Here is a 14,505-nt window from a genome sequence, read left to right as displayed (position 1 = left end):
AAACCTTAAAAAAAAAAAAAAAAGTTAAGGTTGGGCCAGCCCCATCGCACAGCAGTTAAAGGATCTTGATCCCACATGACTAACCATGGTTCAAATCCCATCCCGGTGGCTTGAGAAGACATACCAGGTGCTTGTGTGCATATTCCACACCCCAGATTTGGAGATCTTAGAGGAGAAGGGATTGTAGCATGACCAAACCCCATTGGGGGTTGCTGTCTCCCTCTCCCTCTCTCTATCTCTGTCTCTCTCTCTCTCTGGTGAGTACTCACATTCTGCAGCAATAAAAAATTAGTTAAGATGGTAAATTTTATGTATAGTGTATTTTTCTAATAAAAAAATAAAAACACAAACAAAATCAACAGCAAGAAGATAACTGAAAACCAGAACCTCATCTAGGTGGGCAGTGACTCAGATCTCTTGTTCCCTGCCTGTCGCTCCCGCTTCAAGCTTCTGAACCCTCTTTAGGACAATGCGATTCAGGGCAGATGTGAAGAACGCCTGATAGACGGCAGGCAGGCAGGGGGCGCACAGGAGGCGCAGAGCCGATCTGAGCTGAGGCTGGATGGGAACAGGCCCCCTCTGATCCCCTCTAGCTGGGATGTGGCCTTCATTAGAGCAACTTGGTTCTCAAGTCTTTTCTGTCCTTTTCAAAGGATGAGTGCTCTCAGAGCCTGACACGGACTGGAGCCTTCATTTAAACGACGGCTACCAGCCACCAGCTTTATGAGCAAGACCTGGGAGGCATCCATGCAGAGCCAGGTCGGGCCGACTGAACAAAGCTGGGGGGCAGGGGTCCTGGTCCTGGGCAAGACAGACAAGCCCCCTGCCGAGCTTCTGCTCTTTATGTCTCTTCGCCTGAAATCCAGCACAGGCAACGTGCTCGTCCTGGGGCAGGGAGTGTGAGACCCCCTAGGCGTTCTCTGTGAGGGCTCAGATACGCCCAGCTGCTAGCAAGGAAATTAGGTGCACTTTAGAAAAGGTAGGTATGGACTCTGTCCCCACAGGAGCTCATTAACGTGGTCGTCTCCTCACTGGCTCCCTCGGCAATCCCGGCTGGCTCCCTGGGCTCGCTTTCCTTGCAGTCACATCCTAGCAGACGCTGGTGGCTGCTCTTGTCGCTGGCTCCCTCTGCGAGCTCATCGCCCCTGCATCATAAGGAGGTCCTTGTCCAGAACACAGGTGGCCTGGTCTTGGGCCACGTGGTCACCCCTCTGCAGGCTTCATGCTCCTCAGCTGTAAAGGAGGCCAGGACCCCCTGCTTGAAGGAGGCGACAGGTAAGAAGAAACTCTCCAGATCTGTGTGCCCAGACTTGACGGCTCCACTGACTTCTAGTCAGGTGTCCCAGCTGCCTGCTCGCCCATTCTTGATGCCCTCCTCCCACGTGACAGCTTGAGAATGGTCAAAAACAGTGGTTCGAGTCCCAGCTCTGCCAGCTGTGGGATCTCAGACCAGTCAAGCCCTCTCTGGGGCTCTGTATCCTCTTCTTTAAAATGGGGAAGGGGCTTCCTCTATCCTTTCCAACTCAGAGTTACTCTAAGGATGGCTACCATACACAGAGGGTTGACTCAGAAACCCCCACCCCCAGAAAGCACTACTCCCACAATCTACAGATGAGGGAACCAAGGCTCACAAAGGGGAGGTAAGGAGCTCAGAAATCCCAAAGTGGAAGAGCCAGGGCTTGATCTCATGCAGTCGGACCTAGCACAGCGGGGTGGCGGAGAGCGGTAACCGGGGGACGGCTGCCTGGCTGTGTGGGACCCCGGGGCACATTGCTTATCTGTTCTGTGCCTTAGTTTACCCAGCTGTAAAATGGGGAAGGCTGTGGGGCTGGCAGGTGGCGTGGTGGTTGAGGTGCTGGGCTCCCACATGGCCAACTGCAGTTCAAGTCCTGGATCTGAAGGCTTGCCTTCTCACTTTCTCTCTCTTTCTCTGTGTTTCTCTCTGGTCAAATTAAAATAATAATAATAATAATTCAAAATGTAAATACTTCTCTGACAAAAGGAATGAAGGCTAGTGATACGGCTCCTCTCAGGACTGCAGGCAGCCTCGCCCAGTGCTCTGAGCCAGACTCTGAGCCTCACTCTGTGTGACCCCTCCCATGGTACAGCCAGGAACCTGGAGGCTGAGTCACTTGCTCCAAGTGGCACCGTCCGTGACTCGTGCAGTGGGACTGAAAGCCAGAGGCCTGACGCCACAGTCCACGCTTTCAACCGCCCTCACCACCTCAGTGTGACACTTCAAGTGTCACATTCTGAACCAATCTCCCAGCTGGGGAGAGCCCCCCACAGGCTGCCTGGCTCACCCCTCCTGATGGGACTGGCCCTGCACTTTGTCTGTGGCTCTTTCCTTACCAGCAGCCTCCAGCGTGGGGGACTAAATGATCCCCACTGGAAACATCACAGACCCACCCCTTCCTCTCCTGCCCTGCCCTCCCCCTCCAGTGTGCACCCGAGAGGAGAATGGAGGAGAAGGGATTGTGGCATGGCCAGTCCCCCTGGGGAGTGATTTCTCACTTTCTCTCTGATTCTGTCTTTTCCATGAGCACACATGCCCTATAGCAAAAATCTCTTAAAAAAAAAAAAAAATCAGGGGAAACCCAAGTGCCTGAAAAAGCTGCAAGATGTGTCTGAGAGTTCTCCCCAAGTGGGCAAGGTCAGCCCCGCAGGGCTGGTGAAAGAGCAGCTCCAGGAGTGAAGTCCTGCCTGCAGTCTCCAAACCTGTTCACGCTGCGTGTCCACGGCAGTTCCAGCCTCCTAAGGAGCCTCCCCGACTCCCTTCTGATGTTCTTGTCCTACCCTTGAATCCTACCCTGGTGCTGGACTCGGGCCTGCCAGATCAGCCTTCCCTGAACTGCACTTCTGTCGAGAGACAGATCCTAGTGGTCATAGTCTTCAATGTCTGGATTTGAATCCAGCTCCCCAACTTAGCTGCTGAGTGACCTAAAGCAAGTTGCTTGACCTCTCTGTGCTTCAGCACCACTGTCTGTAGCAGAGGGACAATTGGGGGGGGGGGCGTAGTGGGGGGGGGGGTCGGGAGGCTGAAGCCAATATGTAAGTGCTTGGAACAGAGTGAGCGGCTGTCTCGGGGTGGCAAGAATTCACCTCTATCACATGCCTCCTTGCTGGGTAATTTTGCAAAAGTCCCTTTCCTTCCCCAGTCCACAGCTCCTGCACGTGGAAAATACACGGTGCGTGTCTAACCTGCTAGTGACTGCGGCTAATGCTGGTGGCAGGTAAGCTTCAGAGAGGAGAAAGACCCAAGCCCAGCCCCACCCCAGGGTGGGGTGCACAGCAGCAGGAGCCCAGCCAGCAGGGCTTCCCACCACCAGTGGCCTCCTATGCTGTCCTTCTTCCAGTCGGAGACCCCGCCCCCACTTCTAGGCCCCCGCAGGTACTCTGACTGGACCCGGAGTCACGGGCACGTGCCCATGGTGCCCTGCTGGATGCACACACGTGGTCACCAGATAAGGGCCCAGGTCCTCCCTCCACCCTCCACCTTGCGGAAGGCAGGACAGGTCTGCACATACCCATTTTACAGACTGAAAAGGAAGTTTCCCAGAGCCCTAATATTCGGCTTCCTGCCTCCAAGTACAGTGTGGAGAATCCGAGGACTGTCAGGAAACCGCCTCTTCTGGTGGGGCAGGAGGCATGGCTGTCTGCCTGTAGTTCCATGATGCGAAAAGACGCATGCTGGGTGCTGGTGACCCACATGAAGAAGACAAGGCGCCAGACCTCAAGAAGCCCACAGACTGGAGGGAGGATGTGAGACAGATCCGTGCAAGGTAAGGGGAGGGGCTGCCATGGCTGGTGGGCACAGACGGCTCTTGAGGACAGGGGGAAGGGGAAGGAGGAGGGAAGCATCCCAGGGCTGCCAGGTTGCTGCCTTCCCAGGCGGGATCTAGTGGACTCTGTGACGGACAATGAGAATGTGAGCTGTGGCGTCCAGCAACTTCTGAGTCCCAGTGCCAGCTACTCACCTGCTGACCCGGGACCCTGGACAGATGACTGAGGCTCTCAGAGTTTCAATTTTCTTTCTTTTTCATTTATTTATTTATTTATTTGTTTATTTATTTATTTTTGCCATAGGGAGGGTACACTTGCCAGAGAGAGAGAGACAGCGAAAGAGGGAAAATGAGAGATCACTCCCTGGAGGGATGGCCATGCTGCAATCCCTTCTCTACTTTCCTCTCAGGATTTTGGGCACACACACACATAAACACACATACACACACACACACACACACACACACACGGCATGTTTTTCAAGTCCTGCTTCCTGAGACTTGAACTGCGCAGTCTCCAATGTGAGATCTTAACCACCATGCCACCTGCTGGCCCCATCTTTCTCTTTAAAAACAGAAAAAATAATGCCTGCAGGCACGTGCACTTGACAGAGACAGACAGAGGAGAGGGAACCTTCAATGGGGCGTGGTCATGCCAAAATCCCCTTTTCTCCATTTCTCCATCCGGTTGGGATTTCAAGCACATGCACACATGCCCAGAGTTTGTTTCGTTTAGTCATTTTTTAGATTTTTTGTCACAGGGTGCATGCACTCACCAGACAGAGACAGAGAGACAGGAAAGTGAGAAATCACTCCCAAGGGAGGATGACCACGCTGCAGTTCCTTCCCCTCCCTCCTCCTCTCAGGACTTGGGGCATGCACACACACTCAGCACGGTTTTCAAGCTTCCAGGTCCAGAACTCAAACTGTGAAGTTGGTCATGTGGCATCCAGCACTCTAACCACCAGGCCACAGAATTAGCCCTCTTTTATTTTATTTTTTTCATTTGTTTATTTTGTTCATTTGCTTATTTCTTCCACGAGTGAGAGCAACAGTGAGCATGAGAGAGAGACAGCGTTTGCAACAGCCCTGACTCTAGAATCTCCCCCAGTCTCAGTCAGTCCTAGGTCACGGGCACATGTGCCCAGCACACTCAGGGAGGCCTCTGGACTCACACCGAGAACCTTCCTCTGTGGGTTTGCCTCATGGAGCATCACGTCTTATCCCTGTGCCACTGTCCGGCCCCTATGAGCTTATATTTACTTCTGTTCTTTTTTTTTTTTTTAATTTTGCTATAAGGCATGTGTACTCACTGGAAAGAGACAGAGACAGACAGACAGACAGAGCGGGAAAGTGAGAAATCACCTCCCAGGGGGATGGCCACACCTCAATCCTTCTCCATTCTCCTCTCAGGATTTGGGGCATGCATGCACACATGCACACACACATACCCCAGGCATGTTTTTTAAGCCAGTGGGTTCAGATCTTGAACTGTGCAATCATCCGTGCTGGTTAAGGATCCAGCTACCCTAACCTGCACACCAGAGCAGCCGTTTTCTTATCTGGGAAGTCAAGGGCTGGAGTATGTTGCTCCAGGGTTGCCCCAGGTGAGAATCCAGCAGAGTAAGCAGAGGAGCAGGGCTGCAGCGCCTGGGGCTGCGGGATACTGGGGCTGGGTCCGGCGAGGGCACCAGGGAGGGCACCCCAGCCCACCCCTCCAGCCACAGAGGAGGAGGCAGCAGAATTAGCTGGCCACTCCTGTTCTTTCCTTTCCGGGCCTGGACTCCAGCACTCGCTTTCCAGCCAACTCTCAGGTCCCCTACAAGGAGGACATGCGTTTCCTACTGGTTCTTGGCCCCTCCTGAGCTCGTGCGGGAACAGATGTCCTTGCTTCCTGCCCAAACCTGCGAGCTGGGTTGGCTCCTTTTGCTGCCTCCAGAGAGGCAGAGGCTCTGGGTGGAAATCTCTGGGCTTCCCCGGAGAGGAAAGTTCTCTCTTCCCTGATCTGGGTTCCTACCCCAGCACCTACTACTAGCTAACCTCCAGACATTGCTGGGCCCCAGGTGAGCCTGGCTTCCGTGGAAGGCCCCAACTGTGGTGCTGGATGGGGTGCAGGGGTGAGCCTTAGTCTGAAACATGCCTCAGCTCTGCTCAGAATGGGGGGTGGAGCAGCTATGCAGGGAGGCCCCGCAGGCACCTGGGGTCAAAGGGAAAGCGGTGGGACTGAGCACCTCGTACTGGCTAGGGACACGCCAGGAAGGGGCGGCATGTATCGGGCACCTACCACATGCCAGGCACTGTGCTGCACTCCAGGAATAGAACTGTGCAGCACATCACAGCGCCACCCCGAGTTCCTGGGGGAGTCTACACACAGCACCTGATCCGGGCTGCGGTGGTGCAGCGGAAAAGTGTGTTGCCCTGAGGCTGACCCACCAAGAGGGCTCTAGGTTGGTGTCCAGAGACCTCCGGGTACGGCTGGCATGCATGTGCCTCTGATCTGGATTGTGGCCTTGAGACCCTGTTGGGCCTCGTGTCTCTCTCTCTCCCCCATCTCTCTCGTTCATGGAGGAAGGTGGGTAATGTGCTGTACTTGCACATGGCTGACAATGGTTCAAGTCCTGGGCCTGGCTGCTTGAGACTCATACCTAGCACATAAGCAGGCATGCCCAAAATCCCGAGAAGAGAATGGAGAAGGGATTTTGATGTGGCCATCCTCCCTGGGGGGTGATTTCTCACTCCCCCACCCCTTGTGAGCTCACATGCCCTATGGCAAAAACATTTTAAAAAGTATAAAAAAATAAAGAAATGTAACGTAATACATGTCCCCTGGCCTTATCCCCACTGCGATCGGTGAGGCAGAAGCATTCTACAGAGGGGCAGCTCAGGACCTGAGTCCAGACTAGGATGGAGACAAGTGGCCTTCTCTGTCCCCACTCCTGGGAGAAGTCCCTCCGCTCACAGCACGACAGGAGGGGTTTGTCTTCCTTCAGGGGAGTTCGCATTTCCAAAGGTGCTGCCTGGAGACAGAGGTGAGGCTGCCTTGCAGCTCCCTCCCCTGGAGCTCAGAGTCCACGGGCATAAGGTCTCGTGGGAGAAGCTATGACGAAAGAAGCCCAGGGGGCAGAGGGAAGAGAAAGACATTCACCATCTGCTCTACTGGGCACCGAGGGAGTGGGGAAGGATCTCGGGAGAGGGGCTGGTAGGGAAGAACCAGGCCTGAGAGGTCTCCCAGCATGGGAAAACCCCGGGCTGCCTGGAATACGTTGGTCCTCTCAGCCCCGTGTTCCGTGTGCCTGTGGCAGAAACCACCAGTGAACTAATTCGTATCAAATCTCCCATGTTTTAGAAATGACCTGGGGCCAGCAGGTGGCATAGTGGTTAAGGCATTGGACTTCCATGTGGTCAGCCACAGTTCAAGTCCCGATTGTGGTGGTTTGAAACTCACACCGGGTGAATGTGTGTGTATGCTCAAAATCCCAAGAGGAGAATGGAGGAGAAGGGATTGTGGTGTGGCCATCCCTCTAGGGGATCCAGGGGGGTGATTTCTTACTTTTAATCTCTCTGTCTCTGTCTCTCCAGTGAAGGCTATACTATACTCCCTATAACAAAAATCTCTCAAAATGAAATAAAAAGAAATGACTTGATCTATCTGAAGGCTTTCCCCATCTAATTCAATCACCTTCCTTTTAAATTCATCTCAGCTCGGGACCAGCAGTTGGCATAATGGACATGTCACTGAACTCCCATGTAGTCGACCACAGTTCAAGTCCCGGACCCGGTGGCTTAAACTCACGCCGGGTGCTTGTGCATGCATGCCCAAGATCATGAGAGGAGAATAGAGGAGAAGGGATTGCAGCATGGCCATGCCCCCTGGGGGGGGTGATTTCTCGTTTTCTGTCTCTCTGTCTTTCTGGCGAATGCACACACCCTATAGCAAAAACCTCCCCCCCAAAAAATTCATCTCAGGTCAACAAGCGTTTACTGAGCAGACGTGTTGTACTGTGCGCTTCACTCAGCTCAGGAAAATGAAAAAACATTCTCCCCCTGGGACCAGCAGTTAGTGTAATGGCTATGTTGCTGGGCTCCCATGTAGTCAACCGTGGTTCGAGTCCCGAACCCGGTGGCTTAAACTCACGCCGGGCATGTGTGCGTGCGTGCCCAAGATCCCAAGAGGAGAATGGAGGAAAAAGGATTGTGGTGTGGCCATCCCCCCTGGGGGGTGATTTCTCACTTTCTATCTCTCTCTCTCTCTGTCTGTCTGGCGAGCGCACACGCCCTATAGCGAAAAAAACCTCTCCAAAAAAACAAAAAAATCTCCCTCTTTGATCAGCAGAGCAATGGCTAAGGGTAAGATTGGGAGAGGTGGAGGCAGACCATGAATACCTCTAGTGGCCCCAAGGCCAAGTGCAAGACGGGGAGGAAGCTCATCCCACTGAATCCCTCTCCGAGTGTCCCCTCAGAAAGAGAGGCCCCTGGCACGTTGGAGCTGCTCCCTGGCTGCCGATGGAGAAGTGGGGCTGAACGGTGCAAGGGGCGGGCCATGGTGGCCATGGAGGAGCCCCACCCAGCTCTCTTTGGGAACGAGCTTGCTGCCCAGATGCACGTGGAACAGTTCAGATAGCCTTGAGCTAACGCCATTCTTCTGGGGCAGCCCCCAGTCCCTAGCACGGAAAAGGCACCATGTCACTTCTGCACCTTCGTCACTGCGAACATGTCCTCAGGAGCAGTCTTGGCCCCAAAGCTGCCTGTTGGGTTGGCCCTGATTCCTTAGATCTGCACTGAGGTCTGGGTACTCCCTGTCCTGTTCTGCCTCCTCTCCTTTCACCTTTCACGTCTAACCCCACCTCAATGTCCACTTCCCAGAGGACCCCGCTGACAAAGGCTACCTCTAAACAAATACACGGTCCCTCCCCTCCTCCCCATCATCCACTGCCAAGTCCCCACACCTCTCACCTGGGAGCTTCCATGTCCCTGGCTGATGCCCTAGTCCTCTCCTGCTCCTTCGTGACCAGTCTTCACACAATGACCAACGAGCTTTTAAAATACAAGCCATGGGTCCATCTGGTGGCATAGTGACTAAGGTGGCTGGATCCCACGTGACTGACTGTGCAGTTTGAGTCCCGGACCTGTGGTTTGGAAAACATGCCAGGTGCATGTGCGTGTGGGCTCAAAATCTCAAGAGGAGGATGGAAGAGAAAGGATTGCTGCTCGGACCCCTGGGGGAGGGGGCAGGTGCTTTCTCACTTTCCCTCTCTCTGTCTCTCTCCAGCAGATGCATGAACCCGATAGCAAAATTAAATAAAAAATACAAACCACATGATGTCACTTCCATGCTGAAGGTCCCGATCGCGCTTAGAGTAAAATGTGTTCATTTTCCCAGATTATAAATCCCTACACAGCCCGCCTCTGCTCCAACTCTCTCTCTCCCCTGGAGTTCATCCTGCCCCAGCCCCACTGGCCTCCGTTTCTGTTCCCGAAACATACCAACCTCACTTCTGCCTCAGGGCCCTTGCATTAGCTGTTCCGTCTGCCTAGAACACTCCATTCCCCCGGATTTCTGCATGACTGGCTTCTCGAGGGCTCCAAGGCAGGCTTTTTCTGACAACCTTGTGAAGAATGTCCGTCTCCCAAGTCCCTGCCTCCTTTAGCTTATTCATATAGCTTGTATTATTCTCAGAATCTGCTTTGTAATCCTCACCATTATTGTAAAAACCTGTTCATTCAATTATTCACTTGTTCACTGCTGCTTCCCCCTTGGAGTTCATACTCTGTGAGCTTGTCTCGTTCCCAGCTCTCCTTAGAGGGCCTGGCACTATGCCTGACACCCAGTAGGTCTCAAAGCACATTTTTTTTAGTGAGTGACTGTATTTTGACATTCATGATAGATTCCCTTACCCTAAGAAGAGAATGTAAGGGGAAGGGTTCAAAAGCTAGGAGACACGAGACTTCAGGGGGAGACGCAGGGACTATGACGGCCTTTTTCCCGAGAGTATTTTTCTGACCATCCCTTGAGGAATTCTGTGCCAGAGCCCCGGAAAGGTGGGCTTGGGGACCTCTGTCCTCGCCAGCTCACACTGGCTCTGGCAACAGCGCTACCTGGGAGGAAGCTGGTTCAGACAGGGTCCATCCACCTGGATGGGCTTCATCTCGGACTGAATGCGGGGGATAGAGAGGACTCAAGGAAGAGGTAGAGGGCGGCATCCCAGGCAGGGGACAGTGTGGATAAGACAGAGAAGACACGGGCTGCTGTGTTTGGGGCATTTGGCTTTGCTCCAAGCAGTGAGGGGTCAGAGACGGGGCGCAAGTGTCAGCTGTGTGCAGATAACCAACAGTTCTGCAAGCCAAGAGCCACCACGGTGAGATCCCACACCTAGCCAGGCTGGCCACGCACGGACCGCTCTTACTCCCCATTTCACAGGTCAGAAAACCGAGACGCAGGCAGGGTTTTCAAAACAGGCACAGTTTTCAGAAACTGTGAAAGCCCTGAAATGTGTTGAAATTTTAATTTATTTTTAATTTTTCTACAAACATTTACTTTACATATCAAAAAAATTTAACTCATGCTCCATAGTTCTTGAAAGTTAATAAACAACTTTCAGAATTTCAAAATACCGAATTTTAAAGATAACGTTCTAAATTTTTTTTTTGAGAGGTTTTTGCTATAGGGCGCATGCGCTTGCCAGACAGACAGAGAGAGACAGAGAGACAGCGAGAAATCACCCCCCAGGGGGGATGGCCATGCCTCAATCCCTTCTCCTCCATTCTCCTCTCGGGATCTTGGGCACGCACACATATGCGCCCGGCGTGAGTTTAAGTCACCAGGTCCGGGACTTGAACCACAGTCGACTACGTGGGAGTCCAGCGACATAGCCATCACGCTAACTGCTGGTCCCAATATTTCTTATAACTCTGTATAATTTTGTTTGTGACACTATAACAACAGAAACAGTGTGGTTTTAAATATTTTGGGGAAGCCCTGAGATTTGACCCTACTTGCGAATTAACAGGTCAGCCTACTGAGGTTTTATGGATGCTGGCAGAAGGTTTCAGACTCCTGAGGTCAGAGGTAACAGGCTTTATTACTCGCAGTACGGCAGGCAACATGAACTTCGGCGGGTACTGATTCTCCGTGGGGCAACACAGGGGACCCAGGATAGATACTGACACACAGTAGGTCTGCGTCACAGCTAAGGAAACCCCAGTGTTGATGGGCTGCAGGGAACTTGCCCAACCTTTGCCCCAGAGGCCTCACCTTTGCTATCCTGGTTGGCAGACCACCCTGTCCTCTGGGCCAGAGGGAAACACTATTTTCCAAGGCCGTTCACTGTATGAACATCCTGGAAAAAAGAGCCCTGAGCCAAAGCTGTCACTGCTTGAGCTTGTCAGATACATGGAAACACCGGAGACCTACTGGTTGTCTCCCAACCAAGCAACTAACTTGCCCAGGATCACGCAGCTGCGAAAAGTAGAGAAGGGTTTGAACCAGGCCTCCTGGCTCCAGAACCCATGCCCTTGACCATGAGGCGATTCTTCATCTTAAGGCATTCAGGCCAGTTTAAACGAGATTCAACTCCAGCCTCTAGACTCACGTAGGCAACTGTCCCCAAACTCTCACAGGACAGCGCACGTAAATGTGGCACCACTTGGTGCCCAAATCACGTGTCCCTGAGGCTTGGGAAGCAGACCCCACTGTCCACCTCTCTTGCCCTTCCCTGGACTGCCTATGACACTTCTGTTTCTGTCGCACAGACCACGCATAGACGTACCAGGGGTCCCAAGGCCTCACACACCTCCAGGTCTTTAGAGGAGCCCTCCACCTTCCTTTGCCTTCAGAGAGCCCCGCCCACCTCTCCAGGCTCTGAGGGCTTCCTCCCTGCAGAGCTGCCTGGGCTGGGTTTTCAGGTCACTGCTCCAGCGAGTTCTAACTCACATCTCCGCACAGAGCTCTGAGGGTTTAGTGTGCACAGAACTCACATTTGCTTTGATCCACGGTGAGATCCCACACCTAGCCAGGCTGGCCACGCACGGACCGCTCTTACTCCCCATTTCACAGGTCAGAAAACCGAGACGCAGGCAGGGTTTTCAAAACAGGCACAGTTTTCAGAAACTGTGAAAGCCCTGAAATGTGTTGAAATTTTAATTTATTTTTAATTTTTCTACAAACATTTACTTTACATATCAAAAAAATTTAACTCATGCTCCATAGTTCTTGAAAGTTAATAAACAACTTTCAGAATTTCAAAATACCGAATTTTAAAGATAACGTTCTAAATTTTTTTTTTGAGAGGTTTTTGCTATAGGGCGCATGCGCTTGCCAGACAGACAGAGAGAGACAGAGAGACAGCGAGAAATCACCCCCCAGGGGGGATGGCCATGCCTCAATCCCTTCTCCTCCATTCTCCTCTCGGGATCTTGGGCACGCACACATATGCGCCCGGCGTGAGTTTAAGTCACCAGGTCCGGGACTTGAACCACAGTCGACTACGTGGGAGTCCAGCGACATAGCCATCACGCTAACTGCTGGTCCCAATATTTCTTATAACTCTGTATAATTTTGTTTGTGACACTATAACAACAGAAACAGTGTGGTTTTAAATATTTTGGGGAAGCCCTGAGATTTGACCCTACTTGCGAATTAACAGGTCAGCCTACTGAGGTTTTATGGATGCTGGCAGAAGGTTTCAGACTCCTGAGGTCAGAGGTAACAGGCTTTATTACTCGCAGTACGGCAGGCAACATGAACTTCGGCGGGTACTGATTCTCCGTGGGGCAACACAGGGGACCCAGGATAGATACTGACACACAGTAGGTCTGCGTCACAGCTAAGGAAACCCCAGTGTTGATGGGCTGCAGGGAACTTGCCCAACCTTTGCCCCAGAGGCCTCACCTTTGCTATCCTGGTTGGCAGACCACCCTGTCCTCTGGGCCAGAGGGAAACACTATTTTCCAAGGCCGTTCACTGTATGAACATCCTGGAAAAAAGAGCCCTGAGCCAAAGCTGTCACTGCTTGAGCTTGTCAGATACATGGAAACACCGGAGACCTACTGGTTGTCTCCCAACCAAGCAACTAACTTGCCCAGGATCACGCAGCTGCGAAAAGTAGAGAAGGGTTTGAACCAGGCCTCCTGGCTCCAGAACCCATGCCCTTGACCATGAGGCGATTCTTCATCTTAAGGCATTCAGGCCAGTTTAAACGAGATTCAACTCCAGCCTCTAGACTCACGTAGGCAACTGTCCCCAAACTCTCACAGGACAGCGCACGTAAATGTGGCACCACTTGGTGCCCAAATCACGTGTCCCTGAGGCTTGGGAAGCAGACCCCACTGTCCACCTCTCTTGCCCTTCCCTGGACTGCCTATGACACTTCTGTTTCTGTCGCACAGACCACGCATAGACGTACCAGGGGTCCCAAGGCCTCACACACCTCCAGGTCTTTAGAGGAGCCCTCCACCTTCCTTTGCCTTCAGAGAGCCCCGCCCACCTCTCCAGGCTCTGAGGGCTTCCTCCCTGCAGAGCTGCCTGGGCTGGGTTTTCAGGTCACTGCTCCAGCGAGTTCTAACTCACATCTCCGCACAGAGCTCTGAGGGTTTAGTGTGCACAGAACTCACATTTGCTTTGATCACTTTGCTCCTTGTTTACATCACAGGCCTGGAAGAACATCCCCGACTCCCAGACCTGGGGTGAGCAGAGTGGACATCGCCGCGACGGGCACATGTCCAGAGACCACGAGACAGGATCCCAGTGGCAGAGTCCCGCAGAGCTGTGGCCTCCTCAGAAATGCTCTGTTCAGCCCCCACCGGAGCACTCGTGGTCCCTGGAAGCCGTGGTGGTCTGGAGACCTGGCGTGAGCCTTCACTTCAAGCCAAGACTGAGGGTTTGGAAGGGAAACAGGTCTGGGAACATCCACTCCCTCTGAGCACCCTTCCGGCCCTGGGACTCCACATTGGCCAGGAAAGCCTTGTGCAGAGCTGGAGCTGGATGGTGAAGGATGGTGAGGGCTTTTCTCTTTCTTAAAAAAGTTTTTAATTGCAAAGTTAATTTTCAACAAAATATATATATAGATATTTCTGACAAGAGAAAGTAAGAGCCTCCTCCACCACCCCCACACCACGGCCCACTCCCAGTCCTTCTGTTTCTTCTGGCGGGTCCATTACCCACCAAGCACGGGGCACACTTGCCATCCTAGTGTGGGCTGGCTTGGGGGCGGGAGAGTCCTTGATATTCCGTGGCCCGAGGAATGGCAGGAAGGATTTTTGGTGGGGACGGAGGAGAGTGAACTTGGCTTCTGCAGGGGGTGGGTGGTGCGAGGTGACAGACAGGTGGCCACAGTATAAACGGAGGGTAGGTAAAACCCCGCCCCCCAAACACTGGTCTCCTCTTTTCCTCTAACCTCACACCCCAGCACCATCGTCTGGTTCCAGACAGACCTGCCTGAGCCCAAAGGCTGCCCCAAGCGGCTACCTGTGTGGCCTCCTGCAGCGACCTGACCTGGGGGGGCCTCAGTTTCCTCTTTTGTATTGTGAGCGCATCTAGGGTAAGGCTTAACTGCGCCCCAGCTGGCAGCATGCTCCGCACAGAACCCCACTGGAGGAAAACTCCCTCCAGGGTAGCCTTTGGCACCTCTCGGACCGCCTAGGGCCCCGTACACAGGAGAAGCAGCGGGGGTCGCCCGGGAGCCCCGCCCGCGGCCATGTGGCGGCGGCCCTGTGCGCGGCGGCAGCG

At 53.2% G+C, this 14,505-nt stretch overlaps 1 protein-coding gene across 1 annotated transcript in view; it reads left to right on the top strand.

The window, feature by feature from the left end:
* The first annotated feature begins 747 nt into the window (after positions 1 to 747).
* NPTXR (neuronal pentraxin receptor) overlaps positions 748 to 14,505 on the top strand; it is a 32,476-nt gene continuing 18,718 nt past the window's right edge. Inside the window, exons 1-4 of the mRNA XM_006155381.1 lie at positions 748 to 899; positions 1,136 to 1,275; positions 3,357 to 3,391; positions 3,667 to 3,782. Coding sequence (XP_006155443.1) covers positions 748 to 899; positions 1,136 to 1,275; positions 3,357 to 3,391; positions 3,667 to 3,782 — 443 coding nt within the window. The remainder of the gene's footprint in view (positions 900 to 1,135; positions 1,276 to 3,356; positions 3,392 to 3,666; positions 3,783 to 14,505) is intronic.

This window comes from Tupaia chinensis, unplaced genomic scaffold, assembly GCF_000334495.1.
Source record: "Tupaia chinensis unplaced genomic scaffold, TupChi_1.0 Scaffold000450_1, whole genome shotgun sequence".
NCBI lineage: Eukaryota > Metazoa > Chordata > Mammalia > Scandentia > Tupaiidae > Tupaia > Tupaia belangeri.
Note: the sequence above shows the minus strand (reverse complement) of the source record. Positions and strands in the feature narration are given on the sequence as shown.